Source organism: Oncorhynchus mykiss, chromosome 15 (genome assembly GCF_057628025.1).
Source record: "Oncorhynchus mykiss isolate SJ-2025 chromosome 15, ASM5762802v1, whole genome shotgun sequence".
Taxonomy (NCBI): Eukaryota; Metazoa; Chordata; class Actinopteri; order Salmoniformes; family Salmonidae; genus Oncorhynchus; species Oncorhynchus mykiss.
In genome coordinates, this window is record NC_143036.1 from 13,251,994 (window position 1) to 13,276,576 (window position 24,583).

The following is a 24,583-nucleotide window of genomic DNA, read 5'->3' on the forward strand; positions in this document are numbered from 1 at the left end:
ACGGTTACTAGGGGGGCTTCAGATAGGGTTCGCTCCACGGTTACTAGGGGGGCTTCAGATTGGGTCCGCTCCACGGTTACTATGGGGCTTCAGTGGGGCAGAGATGGGATGAAGACTTTGCAGGTTATTCTAGGCTCCGATGTCTTTAAAAAAATAACTGGGAGGGTCTAGTGAAGAAGGTGTTTGCCAGATTGTCTAGGTGGCAATGAGTGCTACCCCAGCTGTCTTATAGGGGAAGGGTGCTGGTAGCCAATAATCTAGCTGCCTCTAACCTGAGGCACAGACTAATGATTTTACAGCCACAAGAGCATCAGAGGACCCTTGTCAATTTCTTTTGATCTGGACAACATTGGATTAAAGATGCAGCCCTGTACCTGCCACTGCACGAGGGTGGGCAACGCCTGGTGGACATTTCTTCCAGGATCATGGCTTTCCCGGCTTCAAGTAGACCAGAGACTGTTGTACTGTGACTGTTCTAGCTGGGTCAACACAGCCTATACATTGATAAGGAGAGCAGCTGTTTGGGCTTCTTTTCCTCTTAAAGCACATTTTACTCTTAAAGCTAGAGGGGGGTTGATTTGTCTGGCTTGACTCCATTTTATGAGTCTGTATGCAGGCTTGGATAGTTTTTGTCAAGTCCCGTAAGGCCTGCACGCCACCAGGGATGTGGCTTATTGAAGAGCCTCTCTTTTAGAACACTGCTGTCCAGTCCTGTGCTATGGGTTCAGCCAGCCTACGTTCATGCCTGTTAGGTGTGGGGTGTACCAAGCTGGGTCATCTGAGCAGATCGTTGGAGGAGCTGGGAGAAAGAGCGGGGATCCGATCATCTCGCCTACTGAGGAAGGTCGTCTCTGAGGTCTGTGATTCCTTGCCAGTACTTCATCGACAATATGTGACTGACACTTCCCATTCTGATCGGTGGACGGAGGGTCTGGATTATGTGTTCCCTGCGCTGAATGTTTGTGCTGCGGTCGGGGTATTCGAGGAGGACGTGGGGATGCTGCTTTCCTTCGATACCCCGGAGCTGGGGGAGTTTAAGGATGCTGCTTTCCTTCGATACCCCGGAGCTGGGGGAGTTTAAGGATGCTGCTTTCCTTCGATACCCCGGAGCTGGGGGAGTTTAAGGCAGTGGGGAAGAAAGCCATGTACAAAATCTGTGTAAAAGTGTCCCATGTGTCTTCCCTGGAAGTGGTAAAATCAATGAGGTGGGTGGGTGTGTTTGGTCCAGCTGCCTCCCCAAAAGGCTGTTGGCAGTCTTTATATAAACTGCCTATTGATTAGAGGACAGCTGACCTTCAATGGAGGATAATACATGGAGCGATAGCCACCAATATGCATCTTGTACACCTGGATTATACTGTTGGGGAAGGGTGTCCATTCTGTGCTGAGTCTGAAACTCTACCACATCTGTTCTTACAGTGTCCCAGGTTGGTCGGGATGATTGACCTGATCACTAGCTGGTTCTCAGCTCTGGGAGACGTATTTGGGCTACAGTACAGGTTTAGTCAAAGTGGTGTAGTTATTTTTCTTAATTTTGTGTCAGGGGCAGCTAAATTAGCAATATGGAAGACACGAAAGAACAGTTTTCGGGGACAGGGGTCTGTGGAGGTGGTGGGCATGCTGGAGGGGATGTTGAAAGTGAGACAGAGGGTTGAGTTTTCCAATTACAAACTGGTTAACAATATTGATCTGTTTGATCAATATTGATCTATGAGTATATGGGGTATTTAGAGACGTTTGTGTTTAGTTACTGTGGAGGAAGATTTGGTGTTGTGTTTTTAATTGATGTGTAACCATGCTTTTGCATGGGTGTTTATCGTGTTGTGGGTTCCCAGACCCAATAAAGGTAATTTAAAACTCTCTCTCTTTGAATGAGTGTGCCCAGGCAGTGAATGGTAGTGATGAAGGCTGTGAACTGTCATCTACTGGACATCAGCTGGAGATTAACAGACACACAATAATAATGTTATCTTTACACCAAATACAGAGACAATAGTCCCCCTAATCAAATTGTAAATATGAGGGTAGAATGTGAAGAGGGAGAGAAACAGGTGATGCATGATGGGGCTGTTGGTCAGTGTAAGTCGTACAGACAGGTTCTAGAATGTTGAGAGACGGTGTTGAAGTCAGTAAAATATCTGAGACTGGTGAAGGAAAGTAATATATCAAATAATCAGTCAAGAAAAAAACTGCATACAGTATTTCAAGAAATTGCTGTTTTACAGAACACCAACTCATAAATAGCTAGAGCACACTTTCACAACTTTCATGATTCAATATGTACTTTTGGTATTTGGTCAATAAGCAAGTTAAAACGAGAACATCTTCTGTTTCTACACCTTCGATTCCTGAGCTTTCTGGATAAAAGTAAAACGCTATCAAATAAAATGGTTGAATGACAGAACCCACAATCTGTCTGTTTTCTTGTTTGTAGCAATTTAGACGTTATTTAAACATGCAATATCTTTCTCCACATAAATTGTCCCATGGGGAAACGTAGTGGTCAGAGCATAGTGCTCAGTCATACAAGAAGATGATGATGTAGCAGTAAACTTCACCTCGGATTGTAAAAAGAAAAGGTTGTGAGTTTTCCTACACAACATTGACATTGTCTCACAAACGTTGTTAATCACTCAGGATGTGTGGGCAAGTTTTTCCAGGAAAGAAAAGTTAATATTATTCTAACCAGGAAATATATATATTTTTAATATTTGTTCTCTGACAGTCCTTGGTAATGTAAACTGCCATCATCAGCCATGTTTTGTGTCTTTTTGTACTGTAGGGAAAAGGAACAAACATTTTGAAAATAGGCCTTTACAAAACCTGAATAGCGGTATGCTATGTCAGAACTGTTAATAAATAACTTAACAGATCAATTAACCAATCAATTCCAAGGCAATGGGCGCATTCGAACGGATCACTTTTGTCAAGTCTGTGACCATCGTTGGTCACCGCCTTTTAAAGTGTGTTGCATTATGGGGATAACAATTGTCCGACTTGCTCCTACATGTGGACTGCATGAACTTCATAGAAATCATGTGATCAAAGGTCTTGAAGTTTTGACTGAAGGCGAATGCAAGTTTGTGCAGGTGCTCTTCACCAACGTCATCCTGCAGCCATCACCTGCATTGTGGGAGGTTAATTGTCAACCAAATCATTAGGGTGTTTATGTTTGACACCTGCAAACGTGATCAAAGACTTGACTGATAGAGGAACCAACTTTGAGGCTCTCTCACCAATTGATTGTAGCCTACAATGTTTACATTTGCATTTGTATACATTTTCAGTTTGTACGTGTGTGACATGGGGGTTGGGGACATTATAAAGATAAACTTTTAGAAACAATGGCAACACTGCCATGCCAATTGACTTTCGGCTGACGCAGATGCACATCCCCGACTTCATTCCTCGACTTTCGTTTACAGTCAGTTGATTTCGCCTTACCACTGAAAAGAGTCCAATAACTTCACAGAATGGAAATCGATCACCCCATTTAACACATTGAACTATGTAGACCAGAACCAGCTGCTATTGCATTGATCTCTATGAGAGAGACACCTAGTTAAGTAGACCGGAATGGATTTGTTAAATATATGGTAAAAGGTCTGAGTGAACTATCTTAAATGATCCACAATCTTTGAAAAAAATGTCACTCTGTTCATTTGGGACATTAGTCAGAGATGAGCCCTGATTGGAGTAGCTGTCATTTTCTTGGTGTTCCAGACAGTAATTCAACATCTGGAAAATAGGTGTACATTCCAAAATATATTTTATTTTGTTTGCTCATTTAACCATTATTCAGCCAGACAATCATAACCAGTTCTCAATCAGCCACTGCTACATTATGGTAATAATAAAATACATATTGTATCATTATATTCTCCAGCAGTTGCCTTTTTTTCCCCGCCAAGCGAGGATATTTTTCATCGAAGTCAATGAAAGAGTGTCAAATTTTGGTTAACAAAGAATTGTATTATCGAATAGAAGTGTTGGTGTGATTAGGTTGTTATGAGTGTACTGATATAAGTAGGACATGACATTCTGGCAACTTTAAGAAAAAACACTTCATATCTGAGTTATGCCATAAAGTCATAAACCCTGCCTATTTAAAAAAAGGTATCTAATTTAAAAGTGTTTTTTAACCTAACCATATGCCTATCCCTAACCTCTTTTTTTCATGAATTCTTATAATGTAGTCAATTATGACTTTGTGACTGTGGTAACTAGTGGAAGCCTACTGACATGAAATTGTTTTGCTGCGTTCATCTTTCCTTCGATCCTGACTAGTCTCCCAGACCCCGCCACTGAAAAACACCCTTACAGCATGATGCTGCCACCACCATGCGGGCTGTCATGTGTCTTTTACTGAAGAGTGGCCAAATTGGTGAATGGTCTGCAGAGATGGTTGTCCTTCTGGAAGGTTCTCCCATCTCCACAGAGGAACTCTAGAGCTCTGTCAGAGTGACCATTTGTGTTCTTGGGGACCTTTTAATGCTGAATATTTTTTTGAGGACCCTTCCCCAGATCTGTGCCTCCACACAATCCTGTCTCGGAGGTCTACGGACAATTCCTTCGTCCCCTTGGCTTGGTTTTTGCTCTGACATGACCTGTCAACTTTGGTACCTTATATAAATAAGGTATTTCTGTTTTTGCTTTGTTTATATACATTTGCAAAGATTTCAGAAAAACAGTTTTTGCTTTTGCCTATTGATGAGAAAATAAGTACATTTAATACACTTTAGAATAAGGCTGTAACGTAAAAACAAATGGAAAAAGTCAAGGGGTCTGAATACTTTCCAAATACACTGTACATACAAGATCATAACCTATGGCACTGATCTACAGTTAACCTTTGACTGTAGTGGGCCAAATCAGGACCACATACTGTTTCTTGGTAATGTCATGACGTGGCCCTTTCTGGGTGTAGATCGTGGCTTCCCCCTCTCGCACTCTCTCCTACACCCAGATTCTGTTATCTCAGGTTGTAAATTCCTGGTGGAGACTCTCTCCCCCTCTCTCTCACTCCCTCCTACACCCAGGTTCTGTTATCTCAGGTTGTAAATTCCTGGAGGAGACTCTCTCCCCCCCTCTCTCACTCTCTCCTACACCCAGGTTCTGTTATCTCAGGTTGTAAATTCCTGGAGGAGACTCTCTCCCCCTCTCTCTCACTCTCTCCTACACCCAGGTTCTGTTATCTCAGGTTGTAAATTCCTGGAGGAGACTCTCTCCCCCTCTCTCTCACTCTCCTACACCCAGGTTCTGTTATCTCAGGTTGTAAATTCCTGGTGGAGACTCTCTCCCCCTCTCTCTCACTCTCTCCTACACCCAGGTTCTGTTATCTCAGGTTGTAAATTCCTGGTGGAGACTCTCTCCCCCTCTCTCTCACTCCCTCCTACACCCAGGTTCTGTTATCTCAGGTTGTAAATTCCTGGTGGAGACTCTCTCCCCCTCTCTCTCACTCTCTCCTACACCCAGGTTCTGTTATCTCAGGTTGTAAATTCCTGGTGGAGACTCTCTCCCCCTCTCTCTCACTCCCTCCTACACCCAGGTTCTGTTATCTCAGGTTGTAAATTCCTGGTGGAGACTCTCTCCCCCTCTCTCTCACTCTCTCCTACACCCAGGTTCTGTTATCTCAGGTTGTAAATTCCTGGTGGAGACTCTCTCCCCCTCTCTCTCACTCCCTCCTACACCCAGGTTCTGTTATCTCAGGTTGTAAATTCCTGGGTGAGACTCTCTCCCCCTCTCTCTCACTCCCTCCTACACCCAGGTTCTGTTATCTCAGGTTGTAAATTCCTGGATGAGACTCTCTCCCCCTGGTCATGCAGAAAGAGAGACCACAGAGTGAACAAAGGATTTCACGTGGCCGAACTCCTAAATCCCCAAAATGGGAAAATGAAACTATATGTCCACTTGTGAGAATGTGGGAAGGGTTTGTGGACACTTAAGGGACATTTATGTTGAATGTGTTTTATTTCGTGACCTCACGAAGGACTGGAACCACACATACAGTGGGGCAAAAAAGTATTTAGTCAGCCACCAATTGTGCAAGTTCTCCCACTTAAAAAGATGAGAGAGGCCTGTAATTTTCATCATAGGTACACTTCAACTATGACAGACAAAATGAGAAAAAAAATCCAGAAAATCACATTGTAGGATTTTTAATGAATTTATTTGCAAATTATGGTGGAAAATAAGTATTTGGGGCGGCAGGGTAGCCTAGTGGTTAGAGCGTTGGACTAGTAACCGGAAGGTTGCGAGTTCAAACCCCCGAGCTGACAAGGTACAAATCTGTCATTCTGCCCCTGAACAGGCAGTTAACCCACTGTTCCCAGGCCGTCATTGAAAATAAGAATTTGTTCTTAACTGACTTGCCTGGTTAAATAAAGGTAAAATAAAAAATAAATAAAACTACAAACAAGCAAGATTTCTGGCTCTCACAGACTTGTAACTTCTTCTTTAAGAGGCTCCTCTGTCCTCCACTCGTTACCTGTATTAATGGCACCTGTTTGAACTTGTTATCAGTATAAAAGACAACTGGCCACAACCTCAAACAGTCACACTCCAAACTCCACTATGGCCAAGACCAAAGAGCTGTCAAAGGACACCAGAAACAAAATTGTAGACCTGCACCAGGCTGGGAAGACTGAATCTGCAATAGGTACAGTGCCTTGCGAAAGTATTCGGCCCCTTTGAACTTTGCAACCTTTTGCCACATTTCAGGCTTCAAACATAAAGATATAAAACTGTATTTTTTTGTGAAGAATCAACAACAAGTGGGACACAATCATGAAGTGGAACGACATTTATTGGATATTTCAAACTTTTTTAACAAATCATAAACTGAAAAATTGGGCGTGCAAAATTATTTAGCCCCTTTACTTTCAGTGCAGCAAACTCTCTCCAGAAGTTCAGTGAGGATCTCTGAATGGTCCAATGTTGACCTAAATGACTAATGATGATAAATACAGTCCACCTGTGTGTAATCAAGTCTCCGTATAAATGCACCTGCACTGTGATAGTCTCAGAGGTCCGTTAAAAGCGCAGAGAGCATCATGAAGAACAAGGAACACACCAGGCAGGTCCGAGATACTGTTGTGAAGAAGTTTAAAGCCGGATTTGGATACAAAAAGATTTCCCAAGCTTTAAACATCCCAAGGAGCACTATGCGAGCGATAATATTGAAATGGAAGGAGTATCAGACCACTGCAAATCTACCAAGACCTGGCCGTCCCTCTAAACTTTCAGCTCATACAAGGAGAAGACTGATCAGAGATGCAGCCAAGAGGCCCATGATCACTCTGGATGAACTACAGAGATCTACAGCTGAGACTCTGTCCATTGGACAACAATCGGTTGTATATTGTACAAATCTGGCCTTTATGGAAGAGTGGCAAGAAGAAAGCCATTTCTTAAAGATATCCATAAAAAGTGTTGTTTAAAGTTTGCCACAAGCCACCTGGGAGACACACCAAACATGTGGAAGAAGGTGCTCTGGTCAGATGAAACCAAAATTGAACTTTTTGGCAACAATGCAAAACGTTATGTTTTGAGTAAAAGCAACACAGCTGAACACACCATCGCCAGTGTCAAACATGGTGGTGGCAGCATCATGGTTTGGGCCTGCTTTTCTTCAGCAGGGACAGGGAAGATGGTTAAAATTGATGGGAAGATGGATGGAGCCAAATACAGGACCATTCTGGAAGAAAACCTGATGGAGTCTGCAAAAGACCTGAGACTGGGACGGAGATTTGTCTTCCAACAAGACAATGATCCAAAACATAAAGCAAAATCTACAATGGAATGGTTCAAAAATAAACATATCCAGGTGTTAGAATGGCCAAGTCAAAGTCCAGACCTGAATCCAATCGAGAATCTGTGGAAAGAACTGAAAACTGCTGTTCACAAATGCTCTCCATCCAACCTCACTGAGCTCGAGCTGTTTTGCAAGGAGGAATGGGAAAAAATGTCAGTCTCTCGATGTGCAAAACTGATAGAGACATACCCCAAGCGACTAACAGCTGTAATCGCAGCAAAAGGTGACGCTACAAAGTATTAACTTAAGGGGGCTGAATAATTTTGCACGCCCAATTTGTCAGTTTTTGATTTGTTAAAAAAGTTTGAAATATCCAATAGTTGTTCCACTTCATGATTGTGTCCCACTTGTTGTTGATTCTTCATTTATCTTTATGTTTGAAGCCTGAAATGTGGCAAAAGGTCGCAAAGTTCAAGGGGGCCGAATACTTTCGCAAGGCAATGTACATTACCGTCTCTCTCTTTCTATCTCACACAAAACATACATAACAGTCTCTCTCTCTCTCTCTCTCTCTCTCTCTCTGTCTCTGTCTCTCTCTCTCTCTCTCTCTCTCTCTCTCTCTCTCTCTCTCTCTCTCTCTCTCTCTCTCTCTCTCTCTCTCTCTCTCTCTCTCTCTCTCTCTCTCTCTCTCTCTCTCTCTCTCTCTCTCTCACTCTCTCTCTCTCTCTCTCTCTCTCTCTCTCTCTCTCGTAGCGAAATGCTTGTGCTTCTAGTTCCGACCATGCAGTAATAACCAACGAGTAATCTAGCCTAAAAAATTCCACAACTACTACCTTATACACACAAGTGTAAAGTGATAAATGATATGTACATAAAGATGTATGAATGAGTGATGGTACAGAACGGCATAGGCAAGATGGAGTAGATGGTATCGAGTACAGTATATACGTATGAGATTTAAAAAATATATATATATATTTTACCTTTATTTAACCAGGTAGACAAGTTGAGAACAAGTTGTCATTTACAATTGCGACCTGGCCAAGATAAAGCAAAGCAGTTCGACAAATACAACGACACAGAGTTACACATGGAGTAAAACAAACATTCAGTCAATAATACAGTATAAACAAGTCTATATACGATGTGAGCAAATGAGGTGAGACAAGGGAGGTAAAGGCAAAAAAAGGCCATGGTGGCGAAGTAAATACAATACAGCAAGTAAAAGACTGGAATGGTAGATTTGCAGTGGAAGAATGTGCAAAGTAGAAATAAAAATAATGGGGTGCAAAGGAGCAAAATAAATACATGAATAAAATAAATACAGTAGGGAAAGAGGTAGTTGTTTGGGCTAAATTATAGGTGGGCTATGTACAGGTGCAGTAATCTGTGAGCTGCTCTGACAGTTGGTGCTTATGAGTAATGTAGGGTATATAAACATAAAGTGGCATAGTTTAAAGTGGCTAGTGATACATGTATTACATAAAGATGGCTAGATGCAGTATATACATATACATATGAGATGAGTAATGTAGGGTATATAAACATAAAGTGGCATTGTTTAAAGTGGCTAGTGATTCCTTTTTACATCAATTTCCATCAATTTCCATTATTAAAGTGGCTGGAGTTGAGTCAGTATGTTGGCAGCAGCCACTCAATGTTAGTGGTGGCTGTTTATCAGTCTGATGGCCTTGAGATAGAAGCTGTTTGTCAGTTTCTCGGTCTCAGCTTTGATGCACCTGTACTGACCTCGCCTTCTGGATGACAGCGGCGTGAACAGGCAGTGGCTCGGGTGGTTGTTGTCCTTGATGATCTTTATGGCCTTCCTGCGACATCGGGTGCTGGAGGTGTCCTGGACGGCAGGTAGTTTGCCCCCGGTGATGCGCTGTGCAGACCTCACTACCCTCTGGAGAGCCTTGCGGTTGTGGGCGGAGCAGTTGCCGTACCAGGCGGTGATACAGCCCGACAGGATGCTCTCGATTGTGCATCTGTAGAAGTTTGTGAGTGTTTTTGGTGACAAGCCAAATTTCTTCAGCCTCCTGAGGTTGAAGAGGCGCTGCTGCGCCTTCTTCACAACGCTGTCTGTGTGAGTGGACCAATTCAGTTTGTCCGTGATGTGTGCGCCGAGGAACTTAAAACTTACTACCCTCTCCACTACTGTCCCCTTGATGTGGATAGGGGGGTGCTCCCTCTGCTGTTTCCTGAAGTTCACAATCATCTCCTTTGTTTTGTTGACGTTGGGTGTGAGGTTATTTTCCTGACACCACACTCCGAGGGCCCTCACCTCCTCCCTGTAGGCCGTCTCGTCGTTGATGGTAATTAAGCCTACCACTGTAGTGTCATACGCAAACTTGATGATTGAGTTGGAGGCGTGCATGGCCACGCAGTCATGGGTGAACAGGGAGTACAGGAGAGGGCTCAGAACGCACCCTTGTGGGGCCCCAGTGTTGAGGATCAGCGGGATGGAGATGTTGTTACCTACCCTCACCACCTGGGGGCGGCCCGTCAGGAAGTCCAGTACCCAGTTGCACAGGGCGGGGTCGAGACCCAGGGTCTCGAGCTTGATGACGAGTTTGGAGACTACTATGGTGTTAAATGCTGAGCTGTAGTCGATGAACAGCTTTCTCTCTCTCTCTCTCTCTCTCTCTCTTTCTCTCTCTCTCTCATAAAATATACATAACCATGTTTCTCTTTCTCTCTCTCTCAGAAAATATATAACCTATACTCGCTCAGTCTAATGTCAGTCCAGTAGCGGTGAAGTTGAGCAGGTGGGGCTTCTAGTTCTCAGTTTCAGGAGTGGAGCATGGTTAAAATCACTGGGGAAGCCAAAACAGAAAAAAAGCCATGTTACAACATACAGTGTTGTGAAAATTCCTTTGTTTTCTCTATAACCTGTTAGTTCATATGCATGGAACCTAAAAGAGTTCTAATTGGATCCAAAAGGGTTCTACCTGGAACCTAAAAGAGTTCTAATTGGATCCAAAAGGGTTCTACCTGGAACCAAAAACAGTTCTACAAAGGGTTGTCCTATGGGGACTGTTGAAGAACCCTTTTAGATTCTAGATAACACTACACTCTTGGAGAAAAAAGGTGCTACGGTAAGATTTGAATGGGGAAAGCTTTCTTTTGATACTATCAGTATCGACACGTGCTCCAACGACACACTTAGTGAATGTTCTCGCTGCATTGACACCGTGATATGTAGGCCTAAAGCCGAGAAAATAAGAAGACAGCGGCAGAATAAATTCATTCACACCTTTGTTTCATCACAAAACCGGACAGCGACCTCTGTCTGATGAAGTCCACAAAGCATGTTGAATGTAACAGACAGTTACATGACCTACAGCATGGTCAAGCAAGTTAATGTTTCCCACATTTACAGACTACTAAACAACTATTGTTTGAGAACACTGGAGAGCTATCGCAAGTCACAAAGAAAACAGGAGCTGCCTCCACTATTCCAGCACCATTTACACTTCAACATCTCAACATCATCAAATCACCTCTGCTTTGTCTAATCCAGTGACAACTAAAAGATCCCAAAAACAATTTAGTCCAATCAGCGTAAGCTAAATATCATGTGGCTGTCCATGGTAATGATTTCTGTGTCGGTGTGTGTGCTTGTGCGCGTACGTGTTTGTAGAAAAGAGATGCTGACTCACACTTCTTGTAGGGTGAGTCAACATGCCATGATCCTCCTCTCTTTCATGTTGAGAAACGGTCTATCACTCTGTCATTCAGTACACGCTTGTTTTTTGTTGTTGTCCTAGGCTACCTGGCTATAATGCTTGCTCACTAGCCTAACTTCCTTCCATGGGCAACAGTAGCTAAATAACATTAGCCGTCTACATCTAGCTACATATCGAACTTCCATCCTCTCAGGCCAGGGGCACAACAATGTATGAATTAAAGGTTGGATCAGAATAGTCGTTTTAATCATTAAGAATGAAGTAAAACCACAAGTCTAAATCCCTATCTCCATCCATGGCTAACTTAGGCAAGGGAGGATTTTAGCTAGCCACCGGAGGACAATGACATTTGGTTTTTGATGTGATGTGATTTGTATGATGCAAAATTCAAACTGGCTTTCCTTGACACTTTTTTTGGGTGCACCAGGACCAATCACAGCTCGCCCAGTTTAGCTCAATGCTGATTGGCTATTACTGTACAATTTTTTTAATAAATCGAGGCCAAATGCTCGCTGGCTTCCATTGCGTTCAATGCTACGGGCGGCAACAATATCATACTCTTTTTGACCAGACAGCATCAGATAGATGGGCTACACATACAGAGACAGAGCGCTGTTTCGCTCGCACTGAGGCTTTCTCCATTGGCTTCCTGCGAATTGAAGGAAAATTATGAAAACACAGAGACGAAAGTAAGATATTTGATATTTGTTTTCTTTTTTTCTTGGTCAATATTTGGGGGAAGCCTGGCTTCCTTTGGCATCCATGAATATATGCCACTTTTTCAGCTCCAGTGTCTTTATCAGAAAGAGTTTAATGAGAAATAGTTTTTGGATGAAGACCGTCAAGTGTAAATGTCTAAAACAGTTTTGTTCTGATGTACACGTACACTTGATTGTTGGCTACACCTGAAGTCACATCGGTTGAAGTGTTTTTATTCCCTTCCTGAGATCAACCTGCTGGTGATATTCTCAGTAGCAGTTATTAAGGATCCAGGAGAGGTTGAGACAGAGAGGGCATTGTCAGAGTAGACCGTTAACCATCTGTCCTGGCATGCGATGGGACACACACACACACAAACAGAAGGAGATGAAAGCTTGTTCTGCACACGTTGTCTGCTTAGTGCCGTTGGCTGCACTTGAAAACTTGGCACCAACTTCCTCTTACAAAACACAACTGTGTGTGTGTGTGTGTATGTGTGAGTATGTGTGTGTGTGTGTGTGTGTGTGTGTGTGTGTGTGTGTGTGTGTGTGTGTGTGTGTGTGTGTGTGTGTGTGTGTGTGTGTGTGTGTGTGTGTGTGTGTGTGTGTGTGTGTGTGTGTGTTCGTGCATGTGTGTGTATAGCAAGCATAGTTTCTCTGTTGTTGTGTAATTGACCACAGCCGGGACAGGCCTACCACTTTCCTAGCAATAGAATAAATATCATAAAGACCTTTCACTCATTCACAGCTGAGGTTTGAGCTGGGAACCAAAGATACATTTCTTACACAAGGAAATATTGATCATACTTTATGGTGTCAAGAAGTAGGCTAGAGGAAATAGTTGAAAGACATTGGTTATATGAAGTTATCAAATATATCATTGTATTACACTTTCTTTCATTCATCTTTAATTTGACCAGGAGGTTAATTTGAGATTTGCTTCTGTTTTTCCAGACAGGCCGGGCCAAGATAAAGCCTTACTTTACATTCGTGACATTCTATTTCCTGGCTTGGAAAACAGTCTTACACTTAAAGAACTGGAAATAGAATCCTCAAGTTACCTTCCTCTGTCCTTCAACTCACTTTGGTGTAGTTTAAAATGTTTTTTAAAATAGAATCCCTAAATGTGTTTATTATGCACAGTAAACAACAGCTAGAGAAGCTTATGTTGCGGTGTCCAACACACACACACACACACACGCACACACACAGACACAGACACAGACACACACACACCCACACCCACACACAACTCACCCATGTTGAACTAATAACTGACGTCAGCGTAAGATCACCCTGGATCATCATGGTGTGCGATTGGCTTGACTCAAACTCTAACTTCCTCCTAATTGTTTGTTTTTTAATTATGATTGGTTCCTCTGCCAGTGAACTCAGGAAACAATTCAGATTCCCACATCAGAGTAGAGAGAGAGGAACAAAGGCACTTTGATAGCTTCCAGACGGAACGCTCCATTGGAATAACGACTGGCTTCTATTCCATAATTACTGGGCCCTGACAGCTATTGTGTGTGTGTATGTGTGTATGGGCAAGCGTGCGTGGGCTCATTTAGAGATTATGTACAGTAAAATGTTGAATACAGATGAAATAAACACAATGTCATCTGTTTATATAGTGACAAACATTGTGAAATGAACAGTTGAATATTCTGTAAACTGAGATATTATGCTTGTGTTTTGACAGACGATATTTACCGTATGCTATTAACCTTATTACCTGCCTCTGTGTACCTTCTGACCCCCCCCCCCCCCCCCCCCTAAATCACGCTCACTCAGTATTTCTTGGTAGTCTTAAAGAAATCTACTTTGAAACCAAAGTATACACCTCACACACATGGTTATGGGCTTAAAAAAAGAAGTCACCTGTACCATCTCAGATATAATGCATTGAACATTTATTACATTTTGAGTTTGCATCACAGAAGACTGAACTGTAACAACTGTTTAACATAGAAACACTGGATTTTCAGCAGGTTATTGGAAATAATGTTTAATTATGAAATGATGACACATTTTTAATAATGTTCCCCTGATGAGGCCACTAGAGGGCGATGTGGTTACTTGACTGCAGGAAAGATACCTCCGATATACTAGACCCACTCAGTTTGTGTGTGTTATCAGATTAGCTCCACTAAATCAGTGTATGTATGCCAGTGTTTTAATGATGTAGCGTTCCTGCAACAGCCAAATATATGACATGTATTTCCCAAAACACAATGCGGAGATAACATTCACTAAGTATGTCGTTGGATCACGTGTCGATACTGATAGTATCAAAAGAAAGCTTTCCCCATTCAAATCTTACGTAGCACCTTTTTTCTCCAAGAGTGTAGTGTTATCTAGAATCTAAAAGGGTTCTTCAATAGTCCCCATAGGACAACCCTTTGTAGAACTGTTTTTGGTTCCAGGTAGAACCCTTTTGGATCCAATTAGAACTCTTTTGGGTTCCATGTAGAACCCTTTCCACCTAGGGTTCTAAAGGGTTCTAAATGGAACCCAAATTGGTTCTACCTGAAACCAAAAAAGGGTTCTCCTATTGGGACAGCCGGAGCAACCTTTTATTCTAAGAGTGTAGAATTATTCCACAATACTGTTGACGATCAGCTCCTACACAGATATTATCACCTAGGGCCCCAAAAAATATTAAGGCATCTTATTGTAAAGCTAATCCTTTAATAATGCAGTAAATCATAGATTTTCATTGTGCATGTTGTTACACATAATGAAAAATATTGAGGCAAAAAAATACAGACAGTAAGCCTACAATTAGCAAAATAGAAGTCAATTGAATGAACATGAAATTGATTTCAGTATGTAGCCTGTACTGAATTTATCTTCCACTCTGGTCCCCCGCCTGACTCTCCACCAATGCTACCAGATGGTTCTTTCTGCTGTTGCTATTTATTCGGTAACGTTCCACAAGTACATTTTAATAAATAAAACAAATCAATGAAATAGCTCAGGTCTGGAAAATAAGTCAAACCTGTTCTTAAGTTTTTTTTTATGTCTGCTTAGTAGCCGAGGCTATATGGCTGTATCATTAACTTGTTCATTAGCAGACATCACTTGTTGTGTCTACTCAACACATATATTTTAAGAACATAACAAAACATTTCAGATTCTCTTATAATAAAAACCTGACAGTTTTAGTTAGTAATATACTACAGTCCAGTTATAGATTCTACTGACAAAGTAGAACCAGAAAAATAAGTGTGTTTTTTCGGGTGTTCTCGCAGGACAGAGGAAGAGGAATTCTTACATTATTGTTCTAAATGTAATCACCCTTTTCTTCTTCGTCCTCATCATTCTGTTAATTCAAACTCAATTGTGAAGTCATGTGCACAATTATCAGTCGCTATTTGGTTTATATCGCCCAGTCATTGACATCATTAATTCAGTGAGGAGAGAGACACAATAGCGCTTTGGGACCAGTGGGGGTTGGTGGGAGGAACTATGGCTGGAATGGAATTCACAGAACTTCCTTGTTTGCTGCTGACACGCACACTCAGGCATGCACACGCACACTCAGGCATGCACACACACACACACACACTCAGGCATGCACACGCACACACACACACACTGTAGTAACTCTCACCTAATCCCGTGATTAGGTTTTTATTGGATGAAAATCACCCTTGGGTGGCTTGTCTCGTAAAAAAAGCTACACAATTGGAATGTGTAACATGTAGTAAACTTGCGCTTGTGCACAAAACAGGGCGCCCATGTTTAATTTACCTTGCACAAGTAATCTCTCTGAACAAGTACAATCAAGCATTTCATGTGGGGATTTGTTTAATCTCAAGTGTTTGTTTCAGATAGAAATGTAAAAAAAATAAAAATTGTTACAGTGTTATTGAATGTTGAGCATCATAAATGATAAACTACTGATCTGAAAGGGAAGGATTCAATCCATAGCGCTGCAGTTCCATGTTGTAGCCAATTTGACATTTAAAGGCAACAGTGTTGGCAGAGGCTGCTTTCACCGGTAAATGCTGCAGACTCAATCCGATATTGCTTTTGAATTTCAAGTGTGCTATAGGGCTGAACTTCAGTGAAATGGATTGAATAGGGCCCCTACCAATGATGTGTAAACCCTGGATGACTGACAGAGGGCGCTGTACTGAAGCCACAGTGCAGCCGTCTTTAGGAAGTTACAGAAATGCATTTATTAATGTCTATCATCGTTTTTAGCAAGTATGTTCTATTACAGACAACTTAAGTCATTCATTTAAATTATTTAATGTTAACTGAACATGACAATTAAAAATGTATTAATGTACTAATGTTACTGTCCACACATCATTTTGACGTAAAATGGCGCCGGAGAAGAAGAGAGACGTTTACGTGTCCCCAACCGATTGTGTTTTTTGTTAATTTATTTGCGTCGTTTGTAACTTATTTTTTTACTTATTTTTTACATAATGTTGCCGCTACCGTCTCTTATGACCGAAAATAACTTCTAGACATCAGGACTGCGATTACACACCATGGACTGGCAGAATACATGTTTTCCTGCAACGAGTCTGACGAGCCCGATGCAAATTATATATTCTCGGGAACAGGCCCAGATCCCTGTGATCTACGTGAAGAGGAAGCAGAGAAAATGGGGCCGGAGGGCGAGCTGCCTTCTGAGAAGTTGTAGGTGATCGAATAAACCCCCACTTCCTTCCATTCTGCTCGCAAACATGCAATCTTTGGACAATAAAATAGATGACCTACGCGGAATAATAAACTACCAACGAGACATTCAAAACTGTAATATCTTATGCTTCACGGAGACGTGGCTGAACGACGACACCATCAACATACAGCTGGCTGGTAATACGCTGTACCGGCAGGATAGAACAGCGGTGTCTGGTAAGACAAGGGGCGGCGGCCTATGTATTTTTGTAAACAACAGCTGGTGCACGATATCTAAGGAAGTTTTGAGCTATTGCTCGCCTGAGGTAGAGTATCTCATGATAAGCTGTAGTCCACACAATCTACCTAGAAAGTTTATCTGTATTTTTTATAGCTGTTTACATACCACCACAGTCAGAGGCTGGCACTAAGACAGCATTGAATGAGTTGTATTCTGCCGTAAGAAAATGCTCACCCAGAGGTGGCGCTCCTAGTAGCTGGGGACTTTAATGCAGGGAAACTTAAATCAGTATTACCTCATTTCTATCAGCATGTTGAATGTGCAACCAGAGGGGAAAAAAACTCTGGACCACGTATACTCCACACACAGAGATGCATACAAAGTTCTGACCATAATTCTATCCTCCTGATTCCTGCTTACAAGCAAAAATGTAAGCAGTAAGCACCAGTGACAAGATCAATAAAAAAGTGGTCAGATGAAGCAGATGCTAAACTACAGGACTGTTTTGCTATCACAGACTGGAAAATGTTCCGGGATTCCTCTGATGGCATTGAGAGGTACACCACATCAGTCATTGGCTTCATCAATAGGTACATCGATGACGTCGTCCCCACAGTGACCGTACGCACATACCCCAACCAGAAGCCATGGATTACAGGCAACATCCGCAATGAACTAAAGGCTAGAGCTGCCGCTTTCAAGGAGCGGGACTCTAACCCGGAAGCTTGAAAGATATCCCGCTATGCCCTCCTTACGAACAATCAAACAGGCAAAGCATCAATACAGGACTAAGATCGAATCTTACTAGACCGGTTCCGACACTCATCAGATATGTCAGAGCTTGAAAACCATTACAGACTACAAAGGGAAGCACAGCCAAGAGCTGCCCAGTGACACGAACCTACCAGTCGAGCTAAACTACTTCTGTGCTCGCTTTGAGGAAGATAACCACGCATGAGAGCACCAGCTGTTCCGGAAGACTGTGTTGTCACGCTCTCCGCAGCCAATGTGAGTAAGATCTTTAAATAGGCCAACATTCACAAGGCCACAGGGCCAGATGGATTACCAGGACGTGTACTGCGAGCATGCCCTGATCAACTGGCAAGTATCTTCACTGACATTTTCAACCTCTCCCTTTCCGAGTCTGTAATACCAAAATGTTTTAAGCAGACCACCATAGTGCCTGTACCCAAGAACACTAAGGTAACCTTCCTAAATGACGACCGAGCCGTAGTACTCACGTCTGTAGCCATTAAGTTCTTTGAAAGGTGGGTCATGGCTCACATCAACACCATCATCCCAGAAACCCTAGACCCACTCCAATTTGCATACCGCCCCAACAGATCCACAGATTATGCAATCTCTATTGCACTCCACACTGCCCTTTCCCACCTGTACAAAAGGAACACCTACGTGAGAATGCTATTCATTGACTACAGTTCAACACCATAGTGCCCTCAAAGCTCATCAATAAGCTAAGGACCCTGGGACTAAACACCTCCCTCTGCAACTGGATCCTGGACTTCCTGACGGGCAGCCCCCAGGTGGTAAGGGTAGGTAACAACACAAGTTTTCCGATGACACAACAGTGGTAGGCCTGATCACCGACAATGAGGAGACAGCCTATAGGGAGCAGGTCAGAGACCTGGCAGTGTGGTGGCAGGACAACAACTTCTCCCTCAACGTGATCAAGACAAAGGAGATGATTGTGGACTACAGGAAAAAGAGGACCAAGCACACCTCCATTCTCATCGATGGGGCTGCAGTGGAGAGCTTCAAGTTCCTTGGTGTCCACATCACCAACAAACTAACATGGTCCAAGCACACCAAGACAGTTGTGAAGAGGGAAAGACAAAACCTACTCCCCCTCAGGAGACTGAAAAGATTTGGCATGGGTCCTCAGATCCTCAAAAGGTTCTACAGCTGCACCATCGAGAGCATCACTGCCTGGTATGGCAACCGCTCGGCCTTCGACCGGCCCAGTAGATCACTGGGGCCAAGCTTCCTGCCATCCAGGACCTCTATACCAGGCAGTGTCAGAAGAAGGCTCAAAAAATTGTCAAAGACAACAGCCACCCCAGTCATAGACGGTTCTCTTTGCTACCGCACGGCAAGTGGTACCGGAGCGCCAAGTCTAGGTCCAAGAGGCTTCTTAACAGCTTGTACCTCCAAGCCATAAGACTGCTGAACACCTAATCAAATGGCTGCCCAGACTATTTGCACTCTTTTACAACACTGATACTCTGTCTGTTGTTATCATCAATGCATAGTCACTTGAATAACTCTACCTACATGTACATATTACCTCAACTAACCGGTGCCCCCGCACATTGACTCTGTACCGGTACCCCCCATGTATATAGTCTCGCTATTGTTATTTCACTGCTGCTCTTTAATTACTTGTTACATTTAGTTCTTATTTTAATCTGTATTTTTTTTAACTGCATTGTTGGTTAGGAGCCTTCACCGTGCGCTGCCACTTTAAGAGAGCATCAGCAGTAAGGAAGGAGGAAATAAAGACAGCTCGTTCAGCTCTTTGGGGAGGAACTCTTGGTTGGCGCGACAGTTTGATTTTGTGTGCAATGCTGCAGAAGTTTGGTTTATTTTCAGCGTGTGTGGTTTATAAAGTATTTAACTCAATCATCGGTGTAGTCGCTCTAGGTCGTGGTTGTTATCGTTTGGGACCGCGCCGGTTATGGATCGCATGGATTAGTAGCAACATTGTTGTGAAGCTTTGACATACAAACCAACAAACAATCGAACGGTCAGACAGTACACCGGCACGCCTGAAGACCACAACTAGGATCTCTCGTTCTTTCTCCCTCTTTCTCTTCCCGCTATTGTTCCAGTGCTTTACCCTGCAACCAAACTTTCTATTTTTCAAATGCACTTCCCATTGAAGATCATTAGAGCTGGACTATTATTGCCCTGCCAGAAGTATTTGGGTGGACATTTTAGTTAAGTGAGGTTGCTTGTAAGTTGTGTATTGTTATTTGAACTCTATTGAGGTGGGGTGTACTAATGACACGTGCCCAAGAAGATTGTGGACATTTAAGGCCTTTGTGTCTATGAACACCCCCCACATTCATACCCTCTGCACTCCTCCACTATGAACTCATGTTGCGCTGCATGAGTGAAATGGTGGTCACATCAGATACTGAGTGGTTTTCTGATCTACTCCCCTACTTTTTAAGGTATCTGGGACCAGATGCTTATCTGTATTCCCAGTCATGTGAAATCCATAGATTAGGGCCTAATAAGGTTATTTCAATGGACTGATTTCCTTATGTGAACTGTAGCTCAGTAAAATCTTTGAAATTGTTGCATGTTGCTTTATATTTTTGTTCAATGTACATGATTGACTCCTACTCATCATTATGTCATGTGCACAGTCTATCACACCACTAGGACGTGACACCCATGTTGATACAGTCAATTGATGAATCAATCATATTTATTTATAAAGCCCTTCTTACATCAGCTAATGGCAAAGTGCTGTACAGAAACCCAGCCTAAAACCCCAAACAGCAAGCAATGCAGGTGTAGGAACAATTGATCCATTCACATCAGATGGGTAAGAAGTCTAAGTCTACGGTGAAGTGCATTTTAGCAAAGATGGTCTATTGTGTTGAAAAGATATGAGTGACTGCTCTAACAATAGAAATGTCTTCAAAGATGAGAGGCAGGCGGAGGCGAGATCAGGTGGAACCATTCTAGCCAATGAAATGGCAGATATGCATGTGAACAGACCATATATAGAGGACTCATTTTTGTATCAATGTCGTTATAGCGTCTGTGCCATTTTAAAGTAGTCAATTTTTTTCTGCTTCACTGGTTTGTTGCTCCCAACTCATACGAATCCCAACCCAGTTGACTACTTTAAAATGCTGGAAGCCGTCAATGGCAGTGTCCATTCTAAAATGGGTTATATCCATGATGAGTTCTATCTCAATGAAGTTCGGGTACAACTCTGATAAAAAGTCGTTGAGTAGATTGTTGATTCCTAACAAGCTAACCATATGAAACCTCTATTCCGTCAAATAAGCCTCACATAGCAAATTAGCAATAACATTTTGTTGACCAAATTCCACGTTTTCTCATTGACCTAACTTCGTTGGTTTATTTTCATGAACAGATTTTGAGTGGATTAAAACCTCTCGCCTCACCTCTTGCAGTCAACCAGTCAACCGAGCAATAGGATAGGTTTCAACAGTATACGAGGAGGCAGCGGTTAGAATTATTAACGCTTTGCATCACTGATGGTAAACTGTTAGGGATACGAAAGATGTGTTTGGCTATTATAATGCGTCTTTAGTGGTTAGAGAGGAACATTGTTAGCATGCATCATATCTTACTGAGAAGATCAAATCTCGCTATATGTTGGTAAATGATCATGGCCAACATGGTTTGATGAGGTTTGTGTCTGTTTAACCTTTCTTCGTCTCCAGCTCCTCCACCTCCCTCTCAATGACACTCAGTCTGGCTTCGAAGGCTGCATTTACAGAAAGATACATTAGGATACTGAAACAAAGTTAAACATGTTTTTAGGATAACAGTTCATTGCATCAATGTCTTTGTATTACCTGTGTTCTCCCTCTCACTGGCTGTTACTCTGGCCTCCAGGGCTGACACCACATGAAAGGAAACATTAATAGACATATAGCAGATGTATTTTTCCAAATCAAAGGTAAAGCAAAATGAACTGTTAATTACCTGCATTCTCGCTCTTCAGGTCCTCCACCTCCCTCTCACTGGCACACAGTCTGGCCTTTAAGGCTGTAGATACAACAAAATACACTTAGTAAACTTTAAAGACATAATCTGTAATACAGGTAGTCTAGTGGTTAGTGTTAAGCCAGTAACTGAAAGGTTGCTAGATCGAAATCCCGAGCTGACATGGAAAAAAAAATTGTCGTTCTGCTCCTGAACAAGGCAGTTAATCCACTGTTCCTAGGCCATCATTGTAAATAAGAACGTGATCTTAACAGACTTGCCTAGCTAAATAAAGGTTAAATATATATATTTTTGGGCCAAACGGCAGCCCTGTGACTTTCTTGCTATAAAGCTGCTCAATGCAAGTCTATTATTAATAGCCTATTCGTTTAATACAATGCAGTGTTGCACATTATTTGAACAGTCTCTTTCCTTTGGTGGCCCTGCACAATATATGTCCTAACTCAATGGAAGACAAATTCCATTTCTATACTGATTTGTGAATTTCATATTTTCATATTGCACAGCATGCTGCCAAATTCAGTGCTGGTGCTATGTCGGAAATTTAGGCTTGAGTCCTAAGAAGCATCAGTAAATTGTCAATTAACAGTAAACTCTACCTTCATTTAATACCTGCATTATCTTTCTTCAGTTCCTTGATCCTGCTCCTCTGCTGCAGTTCAGTATTTGTGACTCTGGGCTCCACCTTCTGTTCCACCACCATGTTGCTCAGCTCCTTCAGCTCAGCCTTGACCCCTCCACTTTCTCCCTGAGCCCATGCTCCAGACACACAGAGCAGCAACACCAGCAGCGCTGCAGCATCCCTCATGTTCAAACAACACTTGTTCACAAATAATGCAGTATGTGTCGTCTGAGGTAAAATGTTTAAAACAAAACAAGGTAAAGAATTCTGATCAAGTGAAACACTAGGTGAGCTGGCACGCCTGCATGTGATTAGAATCTAACGCTGTAAAAGGATGACAGAACGGAACCTTCCAAGAAACACATTGAAAAGGAATGAACCAATCATTAGTGGGACACCACACCCATATAACAGCTGTTACAAACACACACACACAACCTTTCACATGGGCACCTCCCACGCCATATTTCAGCTGTTACAAACACACACACACAACCTTTCACATGGGCACCTCCCACGCCCATATTCCAGCTGACATTTTCGTTGTGTAATTGGAATATTACGTGTTAGCTGTTGTATTAAGTCAAATACATATTGTGCCACAGAATATGATGTAGACTAAATGTTTTAACCATTCTTTTACAGTCTCTCAAATTTCCAGTCATTCCAATTAATTCAGTAACCCTTGATCTTCAAGAATAGTACTTGAAAATATGGATTAGCTAACTTGTTTTACCTGAGCGTAACTCAAAAACTAAGGACTTATTAGCCTACTCTGTTTATTTTGTTGTTACTGGGGATTGATTGGGCTTTTATTTAAATTTTATTGAAATACTGTAATTTCATTCATTCCTATGGACGACTGCTCCTTTTGGGGAGTACCAAAATGGCGGCCGATCGCTTCAAAGCCTCTAATTGGCCAATACATAGCATCAGTAATCCAATGTCAACTTCCACTGCTATGCATGGTGAAGCCCCAAAATGTCCTTCCCTGGGAGCCCGTGTTTCAGACATAACGAAGTGGATGGCGGCAAATGTTTTACTTTTAAACTCTGACAAAAAAAGAGATGTTAGTTCTAGGTCCCAAGAAACAAAGAGATGTTAGTTCTAGGTCCCAAGAAACAAAGAGATGTTAGTTCTAGGTCCCAAGAAACAAAGAGATGTTAGTTCTAGGTCCCAAGAAACAAAGAGATGTTAGTTCTAGGTCCCAAGAAACAAAGAGATGTTAGTACTAGGTCCCAAGAAACAAAGAGATGTTAGTTCTAGGTCCCAAGAAACAAAGAGATGTTAGTTCTAGGTCCCAAGAAACAAAGAGATGTTAGTTCTAGGTCCCAAGAAACAAAGAGATGTTAGTTCTAGGTCCCAAGAAACAAAGAGATGTGCTGTCGGATCTGACAATGAATCTCGATTGTTGTACTGTACAAATAAAACTGAAGGCTATTTAAAGAGAAGCGTTTTATCTATCTTCATAACTTAGCAAAAATCTGAAAGGTTTTGTCCCAAAACTATGCAGGAAAGCTAATCCATGTTTTTGTCACTTCTAGGTTAGACCACTGCAATGCTCTACTCTCCGGCTACCCGGATAAGGCACTAAATAAACTTCAGTTACAGCTACTAGACTCTTGACTAAAACCCCCATTTTTTGGGGAGGGGTCATATTACTCCTATGATTGAGTGTAGTCTGCCCCAGGGGTGCGAAGGGGAACGGCAAGGCACTGGAGTGACGAACCACCCTTGCCGTCTCTGCTTGCTATAAAGCTGAGCAATGCAAGTCTATTATTGATAGCCTATTTGTTTTATACAATGCAGTGTTGCGCCTTATTCTGACGCTATAAAAGGCTGTGACAGAATTGAACCTTCCATTTCTTTATTTATCTATAATGTAACATTTCCTTGGAAGTGACTAGAACTCACATTGAAAATAAATTAACCAGTCGTTTGTGGGCCACCAGTCTCATATGTTACCTGTTAGTTATGTTGCATTATGCATCTCTCTCTCTCTCTCTCACACACACTCAACCATGCACATGGGCCACTACTCCACCCATATGTCAGCTGTCATTTTTGTTGTGTAATTGGTATATTATGGGTCAGCTGTTGTATCATGGGTAGAAAGTCAAATGCGTATTGTTCCATTTCAGTTGATGTGGATTTTATGTTGAATAATAATAAACTACGTTTATCAATCTAACTCCATTACTATGT

The 24,583-nt window shown here is 42.2% G+C and overlaps 1 protein-coding gene across 1 annotated transcript; it reads right to left on the reverse strand.

Moving 5' to 3' along the window:
* Positions 1–20,445: 20,445 nt before the first annotated feature.
* Positions 20,446–22,790, reverse strand: LOC149977387 (uncharacterized). Its single transcript, XM_090199076.1, has 4 exons — positions 22,369–22,790; positions 21,736–21,798; positions 21,606–21,647; positions 20,446–21,514 (listed from the first exon to the last, which is right to left on the reverse strand). Exons 1-4 carry the CDS (start codon positions 22,562–22,564, stop codon positions 21,450–21,452), a joined length of 366 nt encoding a protein of 121 aa, XP_090055202.1. The 5' UTR covers positions 22,565–22,790; the 3' UTR covers positions 20,446–21,449.
* Positions 22,791–24,583: the final 1,793 nt, after the last annotated feature.

Coding starts and splice junctions, on each gene's coding strand:
- LOC149977387 (XM_090199076.1), bottom strand. CDS start 22,564: ATGAGGGATGCTGCAGCGCTGCTGGTGTTGCTGCTCTGTGTGTCTGGA. Junction 21,648..21,735: donor CCTGAAGAGCGAGAATGCAG/GTAATTAACAGT, acceptor ATGTGGTGTCAG/CCCTGGAGGCCAGAGTAACA. Junction 21,515..21,605: donor CAGTGAGAGGGAGAACACAG/GTAATACAAAGA, acceptor CTGTAAATGCAG/CCTTCGAAGCCAGACTGAGT.